Below are 16251 nucleotides of genomic sequence, written 5' to 3' on the forward strand. Positions count from 1 at the left end.
CCACACTGCCGCTGGTCAGCTGCGGCTCAGCTGCAGCAGATCCAGAGAAATGCTCGCCAATTTTTCCACGTGCGGTTGTCAGCAAAAATAGACAGTGAAAATTGTGTTTTGATAATCATGTTGACATTATACCACCTTTTACTGCAGTTTCAATTACTCGATATGTCACAGACATTAAGAAATACAGTTATATCTGTTTTACTCAATCCTTCCTGTTTCTGTTTCAAAATAAAAGCCCTTACAACTTTTCTGTCAGCAGGATCCCTTTACTTGTTGATACAAGGATTTTTATTGTGAAATATTTGCAGGGCCGTGTTGTTGACATTGCAGGAGTTGCACAGCTTCATAAATTAGTGGAATAAGCGCTCATAATTGTGGAAAGTAGTTTTAGCAGCAGGCAGCTCTGCAGCAGCGTCGCAGCAACAACGCTGCGAGTGTGAACACTGCAGGTGTACAAGACGCAGCAGTTTGGCGAGGTTGCCATCACGTGCTGCTCATGCATGCAGCGTGTTTCGGGCATAATGGGTGCAACCTGCAGTACCTCTGCAGGGCACTTTGGAGGGCACCACCCCACAGTTTGGGAACCAGTGCTGTTAATTAATCAGAGCAATGTGTGTATCATTATCAAACTCTGATTTGTGACTATTTTGAGCAGGCAGAGCGATGAATAAATATGTCCTGAGGAAGCAGTATTTACTGCCGAGTCCTTTCTTGTACTTGGCACAGGTTTTGTATTTTTATTTTTTTAATTCAGTTTTAGCCAGATTATATTCTGGACAATCTGGATTTGTAATGCCACGAGAGGAAGGCCGATGTGTAAAACTGGTTTCACATAAAACCTCTGAAGCTCCATTTACATTTTTATACCTGAGAGAAATTTGGTAGCACTCATTTCTATAAACAAGGTTGATCATGAATAGGAAGAAGAATAAAGTCCAAACTAACCAGAAAAAGCCGTTAAAGTAGGGATGTCTTGATCAAGTTTTTTTGTCTCCAATCCCGAACGAGTCATTTGATATTGAGTATCTGCTGATACTGAGTCCTGATCTGATACTTGTATTTACCAGCTGCACACAGTAAGTACTTGAAAGTTATTAAAATCAATCCAGAGTCTATGTTTGACAGTTTAATCGCTCTGCAATGCAATACAAAAAAAAATGTCTGCATCCAAACTTAAGGGTTTTTTTTATTTTGTTTTCACAAAATAATAATATACACAAAGTAAAAATATTTGATATGGCTCTTATCACAATTTCACTGAGTGTAGCATTTGTTTTTGTTTTTTTGATAACCAATTCAACAAAGTATAAATGTCTTTAAAAATACCTCTCAAATCTACTCGTTATAAAAGTACAGAACACTATAAATGAGTAATATAATCACAATTTCACTACAAAATACTGTTATAGTCTGTCACAGTTCTGCTTATTAGAGCATTATAGTAGAACTAGTTTGCTAAAAAAGAACAACAACAAAAACAAAATTCTCCTTAATTGTGGAGCAGCTTTCTACTTAATGGAGTTGCACATCAATAAAACCAGAATATCTGCCACGAGTCATGCTCTCTATTTACAACACCTGTGTGACGGCGGACGTAAACAAAGGATCAGGTATGCTCAAAATAACCGATACTGATCAATTAAAAAATGCGTTGATGGGGATCGAGACATCCCTTAAAGAACACATATTGTGCAAGCCTTCACAGGATATCACAGTCTGAATTAGTGTTGTTTTTTTAATATTGTGAGTTTGTGTTTGATATTGCTTTTCCACAGACAATCATGAGCTAGCGTAGATACATGATGTTAATAATATGCAGAGGGTTTTATTGTGCTTCTCCATGGCGGATTTTAAGACCCTTTGTGTCTTCCTTTTAAAAAATGTCTTGGATGTCATTCAATGCCATCACATACAGTGATTTAAAATGTGTGTTGTATTTTGTTAAAGTAAATGTTACTTTTTGTGTTGAAATAAAGACTTTTCCATTTAGTCTTTGTTTCCTAGCATGTCACCTATCGCAAGTGAAAAATGCATTTACAGAAACACTTTTTCAAGTGTCACCTTTCAAGAATCCATTACCAGGAATCCCTAATGTTATGTTTCTGAATAGAAAATAGCCACTGAGTGTTTATTTGGCTCGGGCCAAGATGGCTGCATCTGATATGGATCCATTATAAACTAATGGGCAGATGAGCACCATTCTCCCTAAAGATATGGCCCCTTTTCTGCTTGTTTTGTACCGTCCCTGTGTACGGATGCTCTACCCAGGGATGCAGGTCAGACTACACAAGCAATTATAAGCATGTGAATTTCTTTTGCAGTTATTTATCTGAATGTGTAACACAGTTCAGTTAATGTTATGCATTTAAACATAGATTTTGCCACCATTTTCCAGAGTATTATTATAAATATTATGTTAGCACATTGCTAAAAATGTCAGAGTTGTTGCTCTGCCCTATGGTGAATTATTATGGGTTAGCATTTACATAAAATCACCACTAGGAAGCATCATTGGACTGGAGTAGAGCTCTTGATGGACCCTGTCTGATATAGTAGTCTCTATAATTTAACTGAAGAATAACTAATTTAACTAATTTAACTTTGAATAAATACTCTGATATTTTATTTAAAGAAAATTAGAAATACCATAGTGTAGAAAAGCAAATGTATTTATATTGCACGTTTTATACCCAAAGGCAATCCAAAGTGCTTTACAGATAAGTCATTGTCGGCCAATGACAAAGCATGCCCAAAAGGGCTGTGCTAATAGTAATATGTTCAATTAAAATAGTAAATAGAACAGTTCTATATCCAAAATGTTACAGAAGTTACTGCACAAAAGTAATTACATCAAAATATGCCTCAAGTACAAAAAGTTAAAGTACTCACTATGCTGCGTTTTGCATTTCAGTATAATGTTGTTGTTTTTAAATAATATTTGATTATTAATGCATAAATGTGTTCATCAATTTCATGTTGTTGGTCAAGGTTTCTTTGGTTTTTTTTTTTTAGTTTATTCCTTTACTTTTCACTTTCTGTGATGACTGCTTGAGAATTTCACCATACCTACAATAATGCATTTTAAGTTATTGTTTAATTCATATTTTGAATTAATGATCTGAACCCCAAAGTAACTAAAGTTGTGAAATAAATGTAGTGGAGTAAAAGTATACCATTTGGTTTCAAGATGTAGTGGAGTAGAGAGATTTAGTAGTATAAAATGGAAATAACCAATTAATTACTCTATATACTGTTAGGTTCTTTAATTCATGCAAAGCAACATATTTTTAACAATTATTTTGATGTAGTATTTAAAGCTGCACAGCAGTAATGACAGCTGTCAGGTGAATATAGTGGGATAAGAACATATTCTCTATGAAATGTAGTGGAGTAGAAATGTAAAGTAAAACTGTACTTACAGAAAGTATTGCACTTGAGTAAATGTACTCATGGGCGGTTTTATGAGACAATGGGCTAGTGAGCAGAAACAAAACCTGTAGTTTGTGGGTTTTTTGCCTCCTTTGGTTGTTGTTGTTTTGTGTGTCTTTGCAGTTCCTTTGCATCTGTCTATGATCACTGGCTTTGACCGTGGTTCGTATGTGTCCTTCTTGGTTGTTTTATTATGTTTTTGTGGATGTTTTTCCATTTTAGAAACCATCTTGTGTGTCGGTGGTTGTATTGTCTTTTTTTGGTTGTTGTATGTCTCTTTGTAGCTATTTTGTGTCTGATTGCAGTTCCGTTTCATCCCTTTGTAATCATTTCAAGTTTCTTCCTGGTCAGTGTTAGTTCATTTTAGTTACATTTTGCAGGAGAAGGCCAGGGAGGCACCTGACATGTTACGTCCCCTGGGCCTTTGACCAGTAGGCCTGTTTGGTAATCCATCCATAAATGTACTCAGCTGTACTCTGCAATCTGCCCCACATATTATGACATTGATAAAATCTGTAAGACCCTGATTTATTGCAGTTATAAGATTTAAGCTGTGCAAACAAACTGTGTCTTCAAACCAGAATTTGAGAACTTTTGTGTCTTTCCCTACTCCTACTATACACCATTTACATAAGAAGCTGTATGCGACATTTGGAGCATATCCATGTTTCAGAATCCAACTTAGCTGACATTGCTAACTCCATTAACAGCGCTAGAAACAGTCCTGACAGAGCTACAGTATGTTAATGTGGGCGGAGGGAAACTGGAGGGTGGGCATTATTCTCCTGCGACATTACCAATCCACCACTGTGGACTTGCATGGCATTATTGAGGCTAACTGACATGTGAGCTCACAGAGAGCTACTTCCTCTCACACAGGTGCAGACTGTATCTGCTAGTTGGAGTTTGGTTGAAGTGTGTGTGTGTGTGTGTGTGTGTGTGTGTGTGTTTTTTTTAAAGTGCAACTGTTTGGCCATAACACAGGCGATGTGAGGCAACGCAACAGTCTGCTTTCGTCACTACTGCTGCTTTGATGTTAGTTTGGTGTACCAGGGCCAGAGAAGCTCAGATTGAAACACACACAGAGGACTTTATATACTGCTCAGGACACCATTACTCCATTATATCTTTACATAGCCAGTAGTTTTGCTGCTCTATTGTATCTAATACTCTAAATGTTGCAGACAGTGACTTTAAAGTGCAATAACAAGATCAAGAAAACAAAAGAGGACAGTAATGACAGTAGAATTTGTGTTTATGATGCTTTACTGGACCACATACTGCATATTCACAAGTGACAAGAACGAAGACATATGGAGGATGACATGCTTAAAACTTTCATCTGGAACTATCTGTTGATCTACACCTTTTAAATAATCACATACTTTCTGTGTTTTTGGATTGAAATTGTGTTCTCTCAATGAAACCTGAGTAATACAAAAGTGTTTTTATTGTAAAAAAAACAATTATCTAATCAGAGTTGCTATTTCGTTCTGCTGTGTGTGTATCTGTGTGTGTGTGTGTTGGTCTCAGCAGCTACCCATTCCCGTCACGATGGTCAAGAAGGTGCTTGTGGCGTAGCTGGGATTGAGCAGGAGCTGCTCCATCATCTCTCTTCCTTTCTCCCTTGTTTCCATTGAACACATGGCCTTTTTCCACGAACTCACCAGTGATCCAACTGGTAGATGACATGATCATGATCATCATTAAAAGCTCATAAATTCAATAAAAATAAATCATATTACATTTTTTTGTGTGAGTTTCACTTACACAGTACATTGTTGATGTAATTCATCCAGGAGAAGGTAGCCAGTGTGCGGTTCTCTTCCTCAGACATATCAGCTATGTTAGGCGCACTATCGTTCGCCTAGATGCACAGAAATGACAGATAGAGCAGAAATTACATGAAAGCACAGTTTGTAAAACTGAGATTGATTAAGAAATAAATGCATGGTTGCAGTTGTAGTTACCTTTAACACACGGCTCGGGAGAGGGGCAATGAACGGTGCAGCTTTGGTCAAACTGGATTGGAAACGTGCTGCAGAAACGTACTCGGCTAAGTTAAGCCAGCTGTTTGCAAACGACACCTCTGTCGAGTAGAAGTGGCTCTGCCTAAGGGAAATGAGAGAATAAGAGAGAAAATTTATTACCTTTGCTGCTGAGGGTTTGATGAAAACAATGATACCACTCTAAGAGAGTGTATTTCCAAAAACATCAAACTATTGCTTTGATATAGGTCTATAGATTGATAGATTACTTGTCCTTGCATGCTGCAGAGGCGTAAGTTGAAGCCATTTGGGCCTCCCAGTAGAGACCGAGGAGAGTGTCTTTCTTCTCAGCATCAGAGAGAGGAGGATTATGAGTTGCATTGAGACCCTTTAAACGCGCGCACACACACACACACACACACACACACACACACACACACACACACACACACACACACACACATTCATGCAAAATTTCAGCCATGGATAGATTGCTGAACTTTTATAGCGGGCACAGGCTTGGGGACCCAAAGTTTTAGGAGCCCTGCAGCCTTCACCTGCAAAATGTCACTCAAGTTAATTATTATGTACTGACCAGGATGAGACTCGAAATGATCACAAAGGGATGAAAAGGAACCACAAAGAGAAACAAAAAAGCTACAAAGAGACACAAAACAACCACTACGAGACACAAAATGTCTACAAAAAGACACAAAACAACCACACAGATACACAAAATAGCTACAAAGGGACAGAAAATAACTTAAGACACAAAAAAACCCACAATGAGACACAAAATTTCTACAAGAAATAAAAACAACAAAGACACAACAATTATAAAGAGACACAAAACGGCTACAAAAGAAAATAACTAACCAAATGAAGGCACAAAAAAAACACAACATGTCTATAAAAACACATAAAATAAACAACAAAGACACTGACTTTCTGTTGAAAGAGGGCATTATATATCTGTCTACAAGGTTTAAGTTGTGCTCCCAGTGACAAATGATTTTGATATGTGTAAAATCAGCCGTTCTGGTATTATATTTTCACTCTGTGTGTGTGTGTGTGTATGTGTATCTCATAGACCTGGAAAAAGGCATCCCACTTAGTCATGGCGTCAGGGTAGGCAGCTGCACAGTCAGTATATGTAGTGCAGTAGCCTTCGACACCCTCGGGTGCCTGCATCTGGACCTGACAGAAACATCAACCGTAATTACAATCATCATTAAAATACCAAAAACAGCTTCAAGTTTTGTTGTGAGGAAATTTTGGGCAGTTTTCACCATAAAGGAACTATTTTCTTTCTACAGAACTACAGCAACCAACCGCATCACAGGAGTTATTTGGCGTTGAACTGTGCCCTTAACTTCCCATGTGGCAATGATCAGGGAAAATTTTAAATTTGAGTTTGAGATGTTGAGCTGCACAAGTACCTTAACGTCTTCTCCTAGGATGCCCTGCTGCGCAGCAGACAGGAAGGGCAGAACAGACACAAAGTAGTTCACACCTGGAGGAGAGAGAAGTGGTCTATGTTTTTCTGAAGGTATATATGCATTTCTTTGCGTGTGTGTGTGTGTGTCAGTGTCATACTCACAGGACCACCAGCTCTTAGGAGAAATTAACAAAGTATCTCCTGTTGAAGCACTGGTTGGATCAGCGAGACGCCCTACAGAAAGAACAGGTTGTACAAAACGCAATCAGTTTTTTCATGTATCATATACAGTACATGCTCTCTCAGTTTAGGGCTCAGTGACTCTGGGAGTCACAGTAAAAGGTGATTATTTTTTCATTGCATGGGTGAGAAGTCATCCACTTTTGCAATAAATATCATTTTGAGAGATGAAATAAACTATAAAGAAAAACAGAATCATGTCACCTGAGCTTTTCATCCATGCAAGCTGCAGCGTCAGTCCCCACATTGGACTGTCTGTGGCATTTGTCCCCATGCATGTCAGAAGCGGGTCTGTGGCAGTGATCATCAGCCGGTAAAGACTCATGCGGTTGACAAAGCCCCAGGGGTTGGGGGTCACAACGCCATCCTTCGATGGTAGGTCAGTCATTTGGGTGGACGTTTGGGCCCACATGAGGGGCATGTCATTGTCTAGAAAGGGAGCAGCGCCACAAAGGGCAACTGCAGATGCCACAAAGAGTCCGAGGGTCGCTGCGTGCATCATGGTCGATGAGCTGGGGACTGTAGGGAGCGATGGAGTTAGGAGGCTTTTATATCGCTCTGCTTACATCAAAATGATCTGATCACGGTCATGGACTCATGTGACTTTGGGTTCAGTGGACCCAAACTGGCAGACAGATAAGATGTGTGTACACAGAGCTCAGTGGTGTCAACAAACCCACAAAACGCCCACACAAAAGAGAACACAATGTCGTGTGAAGCTGAATGAAGAGAACTTAAAGAGCAGCCAGCCAACTCAACAAGCAACATCTACAGTTCAATTTCTTTTTTTTTTTTTTTTTACATCTGAACCGAATAACAAATAAAGATGAATGCTTTATTTACAGCGCACTGGATTTAAATCTAACGGTGATAATCATAAGCTGTTATTCTTTTTACAATTATCCATGCAATACAATAAATACCCCCTTGTACTGCTGTTTTCTATATTATCTGTCTTAAAATCAACAGGTGTTGTATGTGCAATGCATTATTAAGTCAAAGTCAACTTTGTCATTTCTGCCATTATGTAAAGGACCTAGACAGGATTGAGATGCCAATTCTCCCAGACTGCTGGTGTAAACATGCAAGTGCATACACAAAAAAAAAGAAAAAGTATTAAAAAAAAAAGACAAGTGCTAAATAAAAGTAATAAAATAAAATGACAGTTAAGGAAGACACACATAAAACACTTAAGCACCAACTTTAATTATAGAGCAGTAACTATTTTTTTCTATTATGAAGTGAATGATTATTGTGCAAATGGGATGAATAGTACAAATATAATAAAAAGTTCATATATATACTGTATATATAATTCATAACTGTTTGGTTATGAAACTGATTTTAACCTCAAATAACCCAGTCAACTATTCCACTGATAAGATAAGAGTAATGCACTGTTGGTCACAGTGGTAATTCCACATCTGCAGTACAGTGGGTTGCTACCTTACACAGTTTGTCAACAGTTAGCTGAGAGAGGCGTGTAAAGTTTTAGGCCTTCGTAGTTTAAAAGTCCAGTGTGTAGGATTTAAAGGGACATATTGGCAGACATGGAATGTAATATAATAGGTATGTTTTCTTTTGTGTATAATCGCCTAAAAATAAGACTACTCTTTTCTTGACCTTACAGTGAATTGTAAGCGGGAGGTCCTTGTCCTTTCTTTTCAAGAATCTTTCTATTAAACTTTTTTGAATAAAAATAAACAACAATACAAACACTGCAGCCACATCCGCAGTTAAGTCATGTTGAGATGGAGTGAAAAAATGTTTGGAGGCAATAGGACTGAGAAGGGCGAAATCTCCAAAGCCAAAGGTTCTCCTGAATTGGGCCACAATTTCAGGTGATGGCACACAACTAGGTTGTCTATTGGCTTGGGGAGAGGGTATTTAAGTGGAGCCCCAAGGAGTACAGAAAGAGTTGTATTTTAGCATGAGTTTAATAGTAGTGGTACTAAAAGGCAAGATATTGAATGTTAGCAGCCCAATAATAGTGGCGAGTCCCATGCCTCTGTCTCTTTTTTATCTTTGAAGTAGGACCTTGCTTACTTGAGGTCTCTTAATTTACCAAATGTATGTGGAGATAATGGAATCTAGTGAGACAATGTGTGACTTTGGGATAAACACTGGTATGCGCAGGAATGACTATGTAAATTTTGGGAGTCTAGTCATTTTAATAGAATTTATTCGGCCAGCAAGGGATAATGCAAGAGGAGATCACTGCTGCAGTAAAATTTTAACTTGATGTAACAGGGTGAAAAAAATTTCTTTAAAAGATTTTTAAATTTCTGCATAACTACGACTCTAAGGTCGGTGAACTACAGTTCTTCAATTTGGAACAGTATGACATTGTGATCTGTTTTGGAATTTGAATAATTTACCTTTGTGTAGGTTAGTTTTGTATCCTGATATGGAACCAAATTGGCCAAGTAGGGAAAGTGCAACTGGTAAAGAGGTTGCTGGATCTGAAACAAGTAACAGGAGGTCGTCTGCATATAAAGATACTTTATGTACCATGCCCCCTCCCTTTCGTATTCCAGCGCGGCTGGCACTGTCATGGAAGGCAATAGCAAGCGGTTTAATAGCTAGGTCAAAGAGGATCAGACTTAGTGGACAGCCTTGGGGCGCCCCATGGCTACTGCACTACATACATAAAAGGTTGGGAGAATGTACCATTAGTTTGAACTGTTGCAGTGGAAGAAGCATATACCAATTTGATCCAGTCTATAAACGACGATCCTAAACCGAATTTGTCCAGAACCGTAAAATAAGTATCTCAACTCAACTTGATCAAACGCTTTCTCTGTGTCTAAGGAAACAATGCACTCTGGGAGTTTTTCATCAGAGGATGAATACAACACAACAAAGAGACGACAGATTTTTAAAAAAGAGCGATGATTTTTGATGAAGCGTGTCTGATCTGCAGTGACAACCTCTTCCAATCTGTGGGCCAGGACCTTTGCTAGAATCTTGGCGTCTGTGTTCAACAGCGAGATAAGCCCATATGAGGCACAGTCTGCAGGATTCTGACCCTTCTTTGTGATGAAAGTTTAATTAGGGAGGAAGTGAACCCAGCTGAAGTTATTCAAGCGGAACAGTCGCTAGCTGTCGGGAGAAGAGCACCACAAACGTTTTAAAAAATTTGGTTGGGAATGTTAAATTATTGTTATTTTCTTTGGTTGCTCGCACCACAGGGTGAAGGGAGGTGGTAGAGGGTGGGCTTGGGTGGGTTGAGGAAAGAGGGTATGATTGCGTGATGAATTGTCATCTGTCTTTTTTTGTTAAATTAAATAAAACACTCCAAAAAACCGGGTGGCACGGTGGCTTTGTGGTTAGCACTGTTGCCTCACAGCAAGAGGGTCCCTGGAACGGGGTTCGGTCCGGGCGGGGGCCCTTCTGTGTGGAGTTTGCATGTTCTCCCCGTGTCCGCGTGGGTTCTCTCCGGGGTCTCCGGCTTCCTCCCACAGTCCAAAGACATGCAGCTCAGGTTAATTGATGACTCTAAATTGCCCTTAGGTGTGGCTGTGAGTGTGTGTGGTTGTTCGTCTATATGTGTCGGCCCTGCGATAGTCTGGCAAACTGTCCAGGGTGTACCCCGCCTTCCAGCCCCCCCGCGACCCTTACGAGGACAAGCGGTTGCAGAAAATGACTGAAATGACTCCAAAAAACCCAAAACGAAGTAAAGGGTCCAGCCCTGCATTGATGATATGGCTAGGACTATTTGTGCCTGGGTTATAGGAGCCTCCAGCTTCTTCACCAGGTTTGGAGAAATTGCTGGAATGGGGAGAGGGTTAAGAAAGGCTATGATCTGCATCATCTCCATCAAACTGGGAGGAGTAAAAAATGGTAGTAGAAGATTTTAAAAGCGTTATTGATCTTAATGTGATCAGAAGTGAGGACGCCACTTTCTGTTTAAATGTTTGGTATGAGTTGTTTAGCCCTCCGTCCTTTTAATTTGTTAGTTTACAGTTAGCCAAGAAAACAAAAAGAGTAAGTAAATGATTTTTGCATTTAAGACTCTTTTACTGGGTCACATACTGTATATTCACAAATGAGTGACAAGACCAAAGATGTATTTCATACTTTAAAGTTTAATCTGACACTTTCTGTTGATCTACACCTTTCAAATAACCACATACTTCAAGTGTTAACTCCCTCTGAGTAATCTAAAAAGTGTTATTTATTGGGGAAAAAGTTATCTGGTTCTTTGTTTTTGTTGGTCTCAGCAGCCACTCATTCCAGTCACGATGGACACGAAGGTGCTTGTACCGTAGCTGGGATTGATTTGGAGCTGCTCCATCATCTCTCTTCCTTTCTCCCTTGTTTCCATTGAACACATGGCCTTTTTCCACGAACTCACCAGTGACCCACCTAGTGGATAACATGATCATTATTAAAAGCTCATTAACTCAATAAAAATAAACCATATTACAATATTTTTTGAGTGTGGCTTACCCATTATAGAGTCAATGTAATTGATCCAGTAGGAGGTAGCCAGTGTGCGGTTCTCGTCGTCAGTCAAATCTGCTATGTAAGGCGCATTGTCGCCCGCCTAGATGCACAGATATGACAGAATAGAAATTACATGAAAGCACATGTTATAAAACTGGGATTGATTAGGAAATGAATGCATGAGTGCAGCTGTAGTTACGTACCTTTAACACACGGCTTGGGAGAGGGACAATATACATCGCAGCTTTGGTCAGACTGGAGTGGAAATGTGCTGCAGAAATGTACTCAGCGTTGTTAAGCCAGCTGTTTGCAAACGACTGCTCTGCAGGGGAGAAGTGGCTCTGCCTGAAGGAAATGAAAGAATAGGAGAGACAATTTCTTACCTTTGCTGCCGAGAGTTAGATGAAAACAATACCACTCTGAACTATGACAATGATATCAGTCTTCTCATCTAATGCGCATCATAAAAGCGAGAGAGTGTATTTCCAAAAACATCAAACTATTGCTTTAAGATCAGTCTATAGATGGATTACTTGTCCTTGCATGCTGCAGAGGCATGTAGTGAAGCCATTTGGGCCTCCCAGTAGAGACCGAGGAGAGTGTCTTTCTTCTCAGCGTCAGAGAGAGGAGGATTATGAGTTGCCTTGAGACCCTTTCAACACACACACGCACACACACACACACACACACACACACACACACACACACACACACACAACATTTCAGCCATGGATAGATTGCTGAACTTGCATACCAGGCACAGGCTGGCAGGAGTCTCCCTGACCTTCACTGACCAGTATGAGACTCAAAATTACCACAAAAAGAGATTTGCAAAGAAGACACAAAACAACCACAAAGAGCCACCAGATGGCAAGAGAAACCTAACCACAAAGAGACACAAAATGGCCTCTACAATGGGAAAAAAAACACCCAAAGGTAGGGGTGTCGTAATCATCATTTTAGTTTTTGGAGGGTCAGAAACTACAAACTAACAGGGTGAAAAATGGCTTCAGGGTCACAGTAAATTGTACATATATATTATAAATTGATTATATATAAATCTATAAACAAATATATAAAACATAAACAAATATGATTTATAATTTTTTTTAAAAATAACTATAGCTCTTCCTAATACTCTACACGTTACACTTGTATATATGTATATATGTATAGTCTCTTAGTTTTTAGTTTTTTAAACATATTCCTTTTATATTTTATTAATATTGTTTGCTCTTTATTCTCTTTGTTCTCTTGTTCTACTGTATGGCGCTGCTACACCCCAATTTCTCAGTTTTGAGATCAATAAAGTATATCTATCTATCTATCTATCTATATAAAATCAGAGAGAGCTCAACATGGCCTATAAAATAAGTTGATTGGAGATGTGCAAAAATTGAGCACATGTGCCAATGAAAGGTCAGTAAAGTTTAAAAGAAATGTATTTGAAATGTGCAGGTTTTTTTCTGTGTTTTTATGACAAGGAAGACCTTATTTCACAATTTACAACAATTATACATAACTGAAACATTTTAGACCCTGCAGATCCCCAGTTTTTAACACTGACCTTCTGCTAAAAGAGGACATTATACATCTTTCTACACTGTTTAAGTAGTGCTCCGAGTGAAAAATTATGCTAACATGTGTAAAATCACCTTTTTGTATTATATTTTCATTGTGTGTGTGTGTGTGTGTGTGTGTGTGATATACCTGGAAAAAGGCATCCCACTTAGTCATGGCGTCAGGGTAGGCAGCTGCACAGTCAGTGTATGTTGTGCAGTAGCCTTCAACACTTTTATGTGCCTGCATCTGGACCTGACAGAAACACCATCAACCATCATTACAATCATAATTACACTATCAAAAAGGGATTCAAGTTTTTGAGACGACATTTTGGGCAGTTGCTAAACCACTGATGATAAAGACTGAAATATCTCAAAAATGACCGGATACTTTGTGGTGAGGCAGTTTTTTGTAGGAACTGTTTTCTTTCTACCAAACTACACCAACCAACTGTATCACAGCGCAGAAGGAATCGTGCATCTACTCATGGACGAGAAGGTCGTGCGTGTCACAGTTCGAGATGAAACATTAATGGTGTCCTCCTTGGCTGAGCTGTAACATTGGCTTGCTCAGTGGTGCTAGGTGAGCTCGTCGTAGATGCTTGCTTCTCTCTGTGCAGTTATACAGTTAGTGGTTGTAGTTTGGTAAATTGAAGATAGTTCCAACATCAAACTGCTCACAACAAATCTATGGATTATCTTGAGTGACCGGGTCATGATTTCTGGAAAGAGACATTGATGTTGAGTTTTTCAAAGTTATTTTTTTGGTGCTTTAACCTCCACAAGCCAAGTGCCGTGGAGTTGCATTATATTGGAAAAAAGACAAAAATGTCCACAGCCGATATCTCTAGCACTCTGCAGCTCACACCAAAACAATCTAGACTGATAAATAGCCCTACAGGTAAGACAAAAAATATGTAATTATTAAATTTGATTAATACTTTTGTTGGCGTTAGCATTTAGCTGTGCCAGCACTGGGTGCAGTCTAACAGAAGCGACAGATTGTCTCTCTTTCAGTTTGAGATGTTGAGCTGCACAAATACCTTAACGTTTTCTCCCAGGAAGCCATTCTTCGCAGCAGACAGGAAGGGCAGAACAGAGACAAAGTAGTTCACACCTGGAGGAGGAAGAAGTGGTTTTGTTTGTGTTTAGTGTTCTATGTTTTCCTAAAGGTATATATGCGTGTGTGTGTGTGTGTGTGTGTGTGTGTGTGTGTGTGTATGTGTGTTAGCACACTATACTCACAGGACCACCAGCTCTGAGGAGAAATACACATGGTGTCTCCTGTCTTCAGGCCGCAGGTTGTAGCACCGGTTGGATCAGCGTAACGCCCTACAGAAAGAACAGGTTGTACAAAATAACATCAGTTTTTGTATATTCTTTGGTTGCTGGTGTTATGTTCTTGCAGTTTAGGGCTCAGTGACTCTGGGGCTCACAGTAAAAATTGATTATTTATTCATTGCATGGGTGAGATGTCATTGCTGAGGGTTTCATTTAAATGCATTTACATGATTAACTTTTCACTTTTGCAATAATTAGAATTTTGAGGAATTAAATAAACTATGAAAAAAAACAAATTAATATCATGTTACCTGAGGTTTTCATCCATGCAATCTGCAGTATCAGTCCCCACATTGGACCGTCTGTGGCATTTGTCCCCATGCATGACAGAAACGGTGTTGTAGCATTGACCATCAGCCGGAAAAAACTCATACGGTTAAGGGCGATCCAGGGGTCAGGGGTCACAACGCCATCTTTCATTGGCAGGTCAGTCATTTGGGTGGACGCTTGGGCCCACATGACGGGCATGCCATTATCTAGAATGGAAGCAGTGCTGCAAAGAGCAACTGCAGATGCCAGGAGGAGGCTGAGGGTTGCCGTGTGCATCATGGTTGATGAGCTCGGGACTGCAGGGAGTGATGGAGTCAAGAGGCTTTTATACCGCTCTGTTAACATCAAAATGCTCTGATCACTGTCATGGACCAGTCACGTTGGGTTCAGTGGACCCTCATTCATAGATAAGATGTGTGTATGTAACCAACATCGCTGAAATTCTCAGAAACAGTGGGTCTCTTGACCAACTCAGATAATGTATTCTACTATGTGTAAATATATGCATATATATTGACAGTTTAATGGTCCAGTGTGTAAAATTTAAGGGGATATATTGGCAGACATGGAACATTTACATCTGAACTATTTTCACCATGCAAATATCACACTTATGCAATGAATGATTATTGTGCGAATAGGATGAATATGTATATATATATGTATGCCTATCTATCTATCTATCTATCTATCTATCTATCTATCTATCTATCTATCTATATAGGCTTCTCACTGGTTTTAACAGACAGCATCATATCACCTCAATCGTCTCCTTTGGCACCCTAATTATTTTAGAATTGATTTTAGGATTTTAATGATCATTTTTAAAACTTGTTTGGGTCTCGCCCCTCACTACTTAATAGAAATGTTGACCCCATATGAGCCAGTTCGAAGCCTTCGATCCCCGGATGGGGCCCTCCCTGCTGTTCCAAAAACCAAAGTTGATTGTCCCTTTGCCATCAGGACCCCTCAGGTTTGGAACAACCTGTCTGAGGAGATAAGGTTAACGAAATCAGTGACTTCTTTTTCCCTGCCCCACCCTGTCACATGATGCCTGGAGCAGCCAAGCAAAAATCACTGGGAAAAATAACCCAAATTACTTTAGGACTAAGGAAGAGATACAAAGCAAAACAAAAACCCCCAAGAAGTCTAATTACTTATCTAGACTTAAATCACTTCTTAAAACCCATTTTTACAGACTTGTTTTAATGTGATGTCATCTGTTTAATTAGTCTATTTTTATTTATGTATTTTAGTTTGTCTTTTAATTGATTTTTTATTTTGTCTTGATCGTGTTTAATTTAATCATTGGTACTATTATTTCTGTGTTGACTGCTAATATTCTTTCAATTGTATTTACAAAGGACAAGGAAGATTTATTGCTCTATTTTAAACATAGTATAAAAAATGAAATTAAAATTTGTCCTTGATCCTGCAACATCTTTCGCAGTTGAAGGATGAGTTGAGGAGTCTCACAGCCTGGGGAAAGAAGCTGCTCTGTAGTTTGGTGGTTCAGCAGCGGATACTGTTTCTT

At 39.2% G+C, this 16251-nt stretch overlaps 2 protein-coding genes across 2 annotated transcripts; both read right to left on the bottom strand.

The window, feature by feature from the left end:
• Positions 1-4677: 4677 nt before the first annotated feature.
• On the bottom strand, positions 4678-7637 carry LOC121955771 (protein LEG1 homolog). The gene is made up of 8 exons (XM_042503848.1): positions 7300-7637; positions 7018-7089; positions 6857-6930; positions 6510-6614; positions 5687-5805; positions 5400-5541; positions 5200-5296; positions 4678-5107 (listed from the first exon to the last, which is right to left on the bottom strand). The coding sequence occupies exons 1-8, from the start codon at positions 7595-7597 to the stop codon at positions 4959-4961; spliced, it is 1056 nt and encodes a 351-aa protein (XP_042359782.1). The 5' UTR covers positions 7598-7637; the 3' UTR covers positions 4678-4958.
• A 3677-nt stretch (positions 7638-11314) lies between these two features.
• LOC121955180 (protein LEG1 homolog) lies at positions 11315-14996 on the bottom strand. Its single transcript, XM_042503027.1, has 8 exons — positions 14699-14996; positions 14352-14438; positions 14150-14223; positions 13255-13359; positions 12078-12196; positions 11748-11889; positions 11548-11644; positions 11315-11463 (listed from the first exon to the last, which is right to left on the bottom strand). The coding sequence occupies exons 1-8, from the start codon at positions 14994-14996 to the stop codon at positions 11315-11317; spliced, it is 1071 nt and encodes a 356-aa protein (XP_042358961.1).
• Between the last annotated feature and the right edge of the window lie 1255 nt (positions 14997-16251).

Source organism: Plectropomus leopardus, chromosome 16 (assembly GCF_008729295.1).
Source record: "Plectropomus leopardus isolate mb chromosome 16, YSFRI_Pleo_2.0, whole genome shotgun sequence".
Classification (NCBI taxonomy): domain Eukaryota; kingdom Metazoa; phylum Chordata; class Actinopteri; order Perciformes; family Serranidae; genus Plectropomus; species Plectropomus leopardus.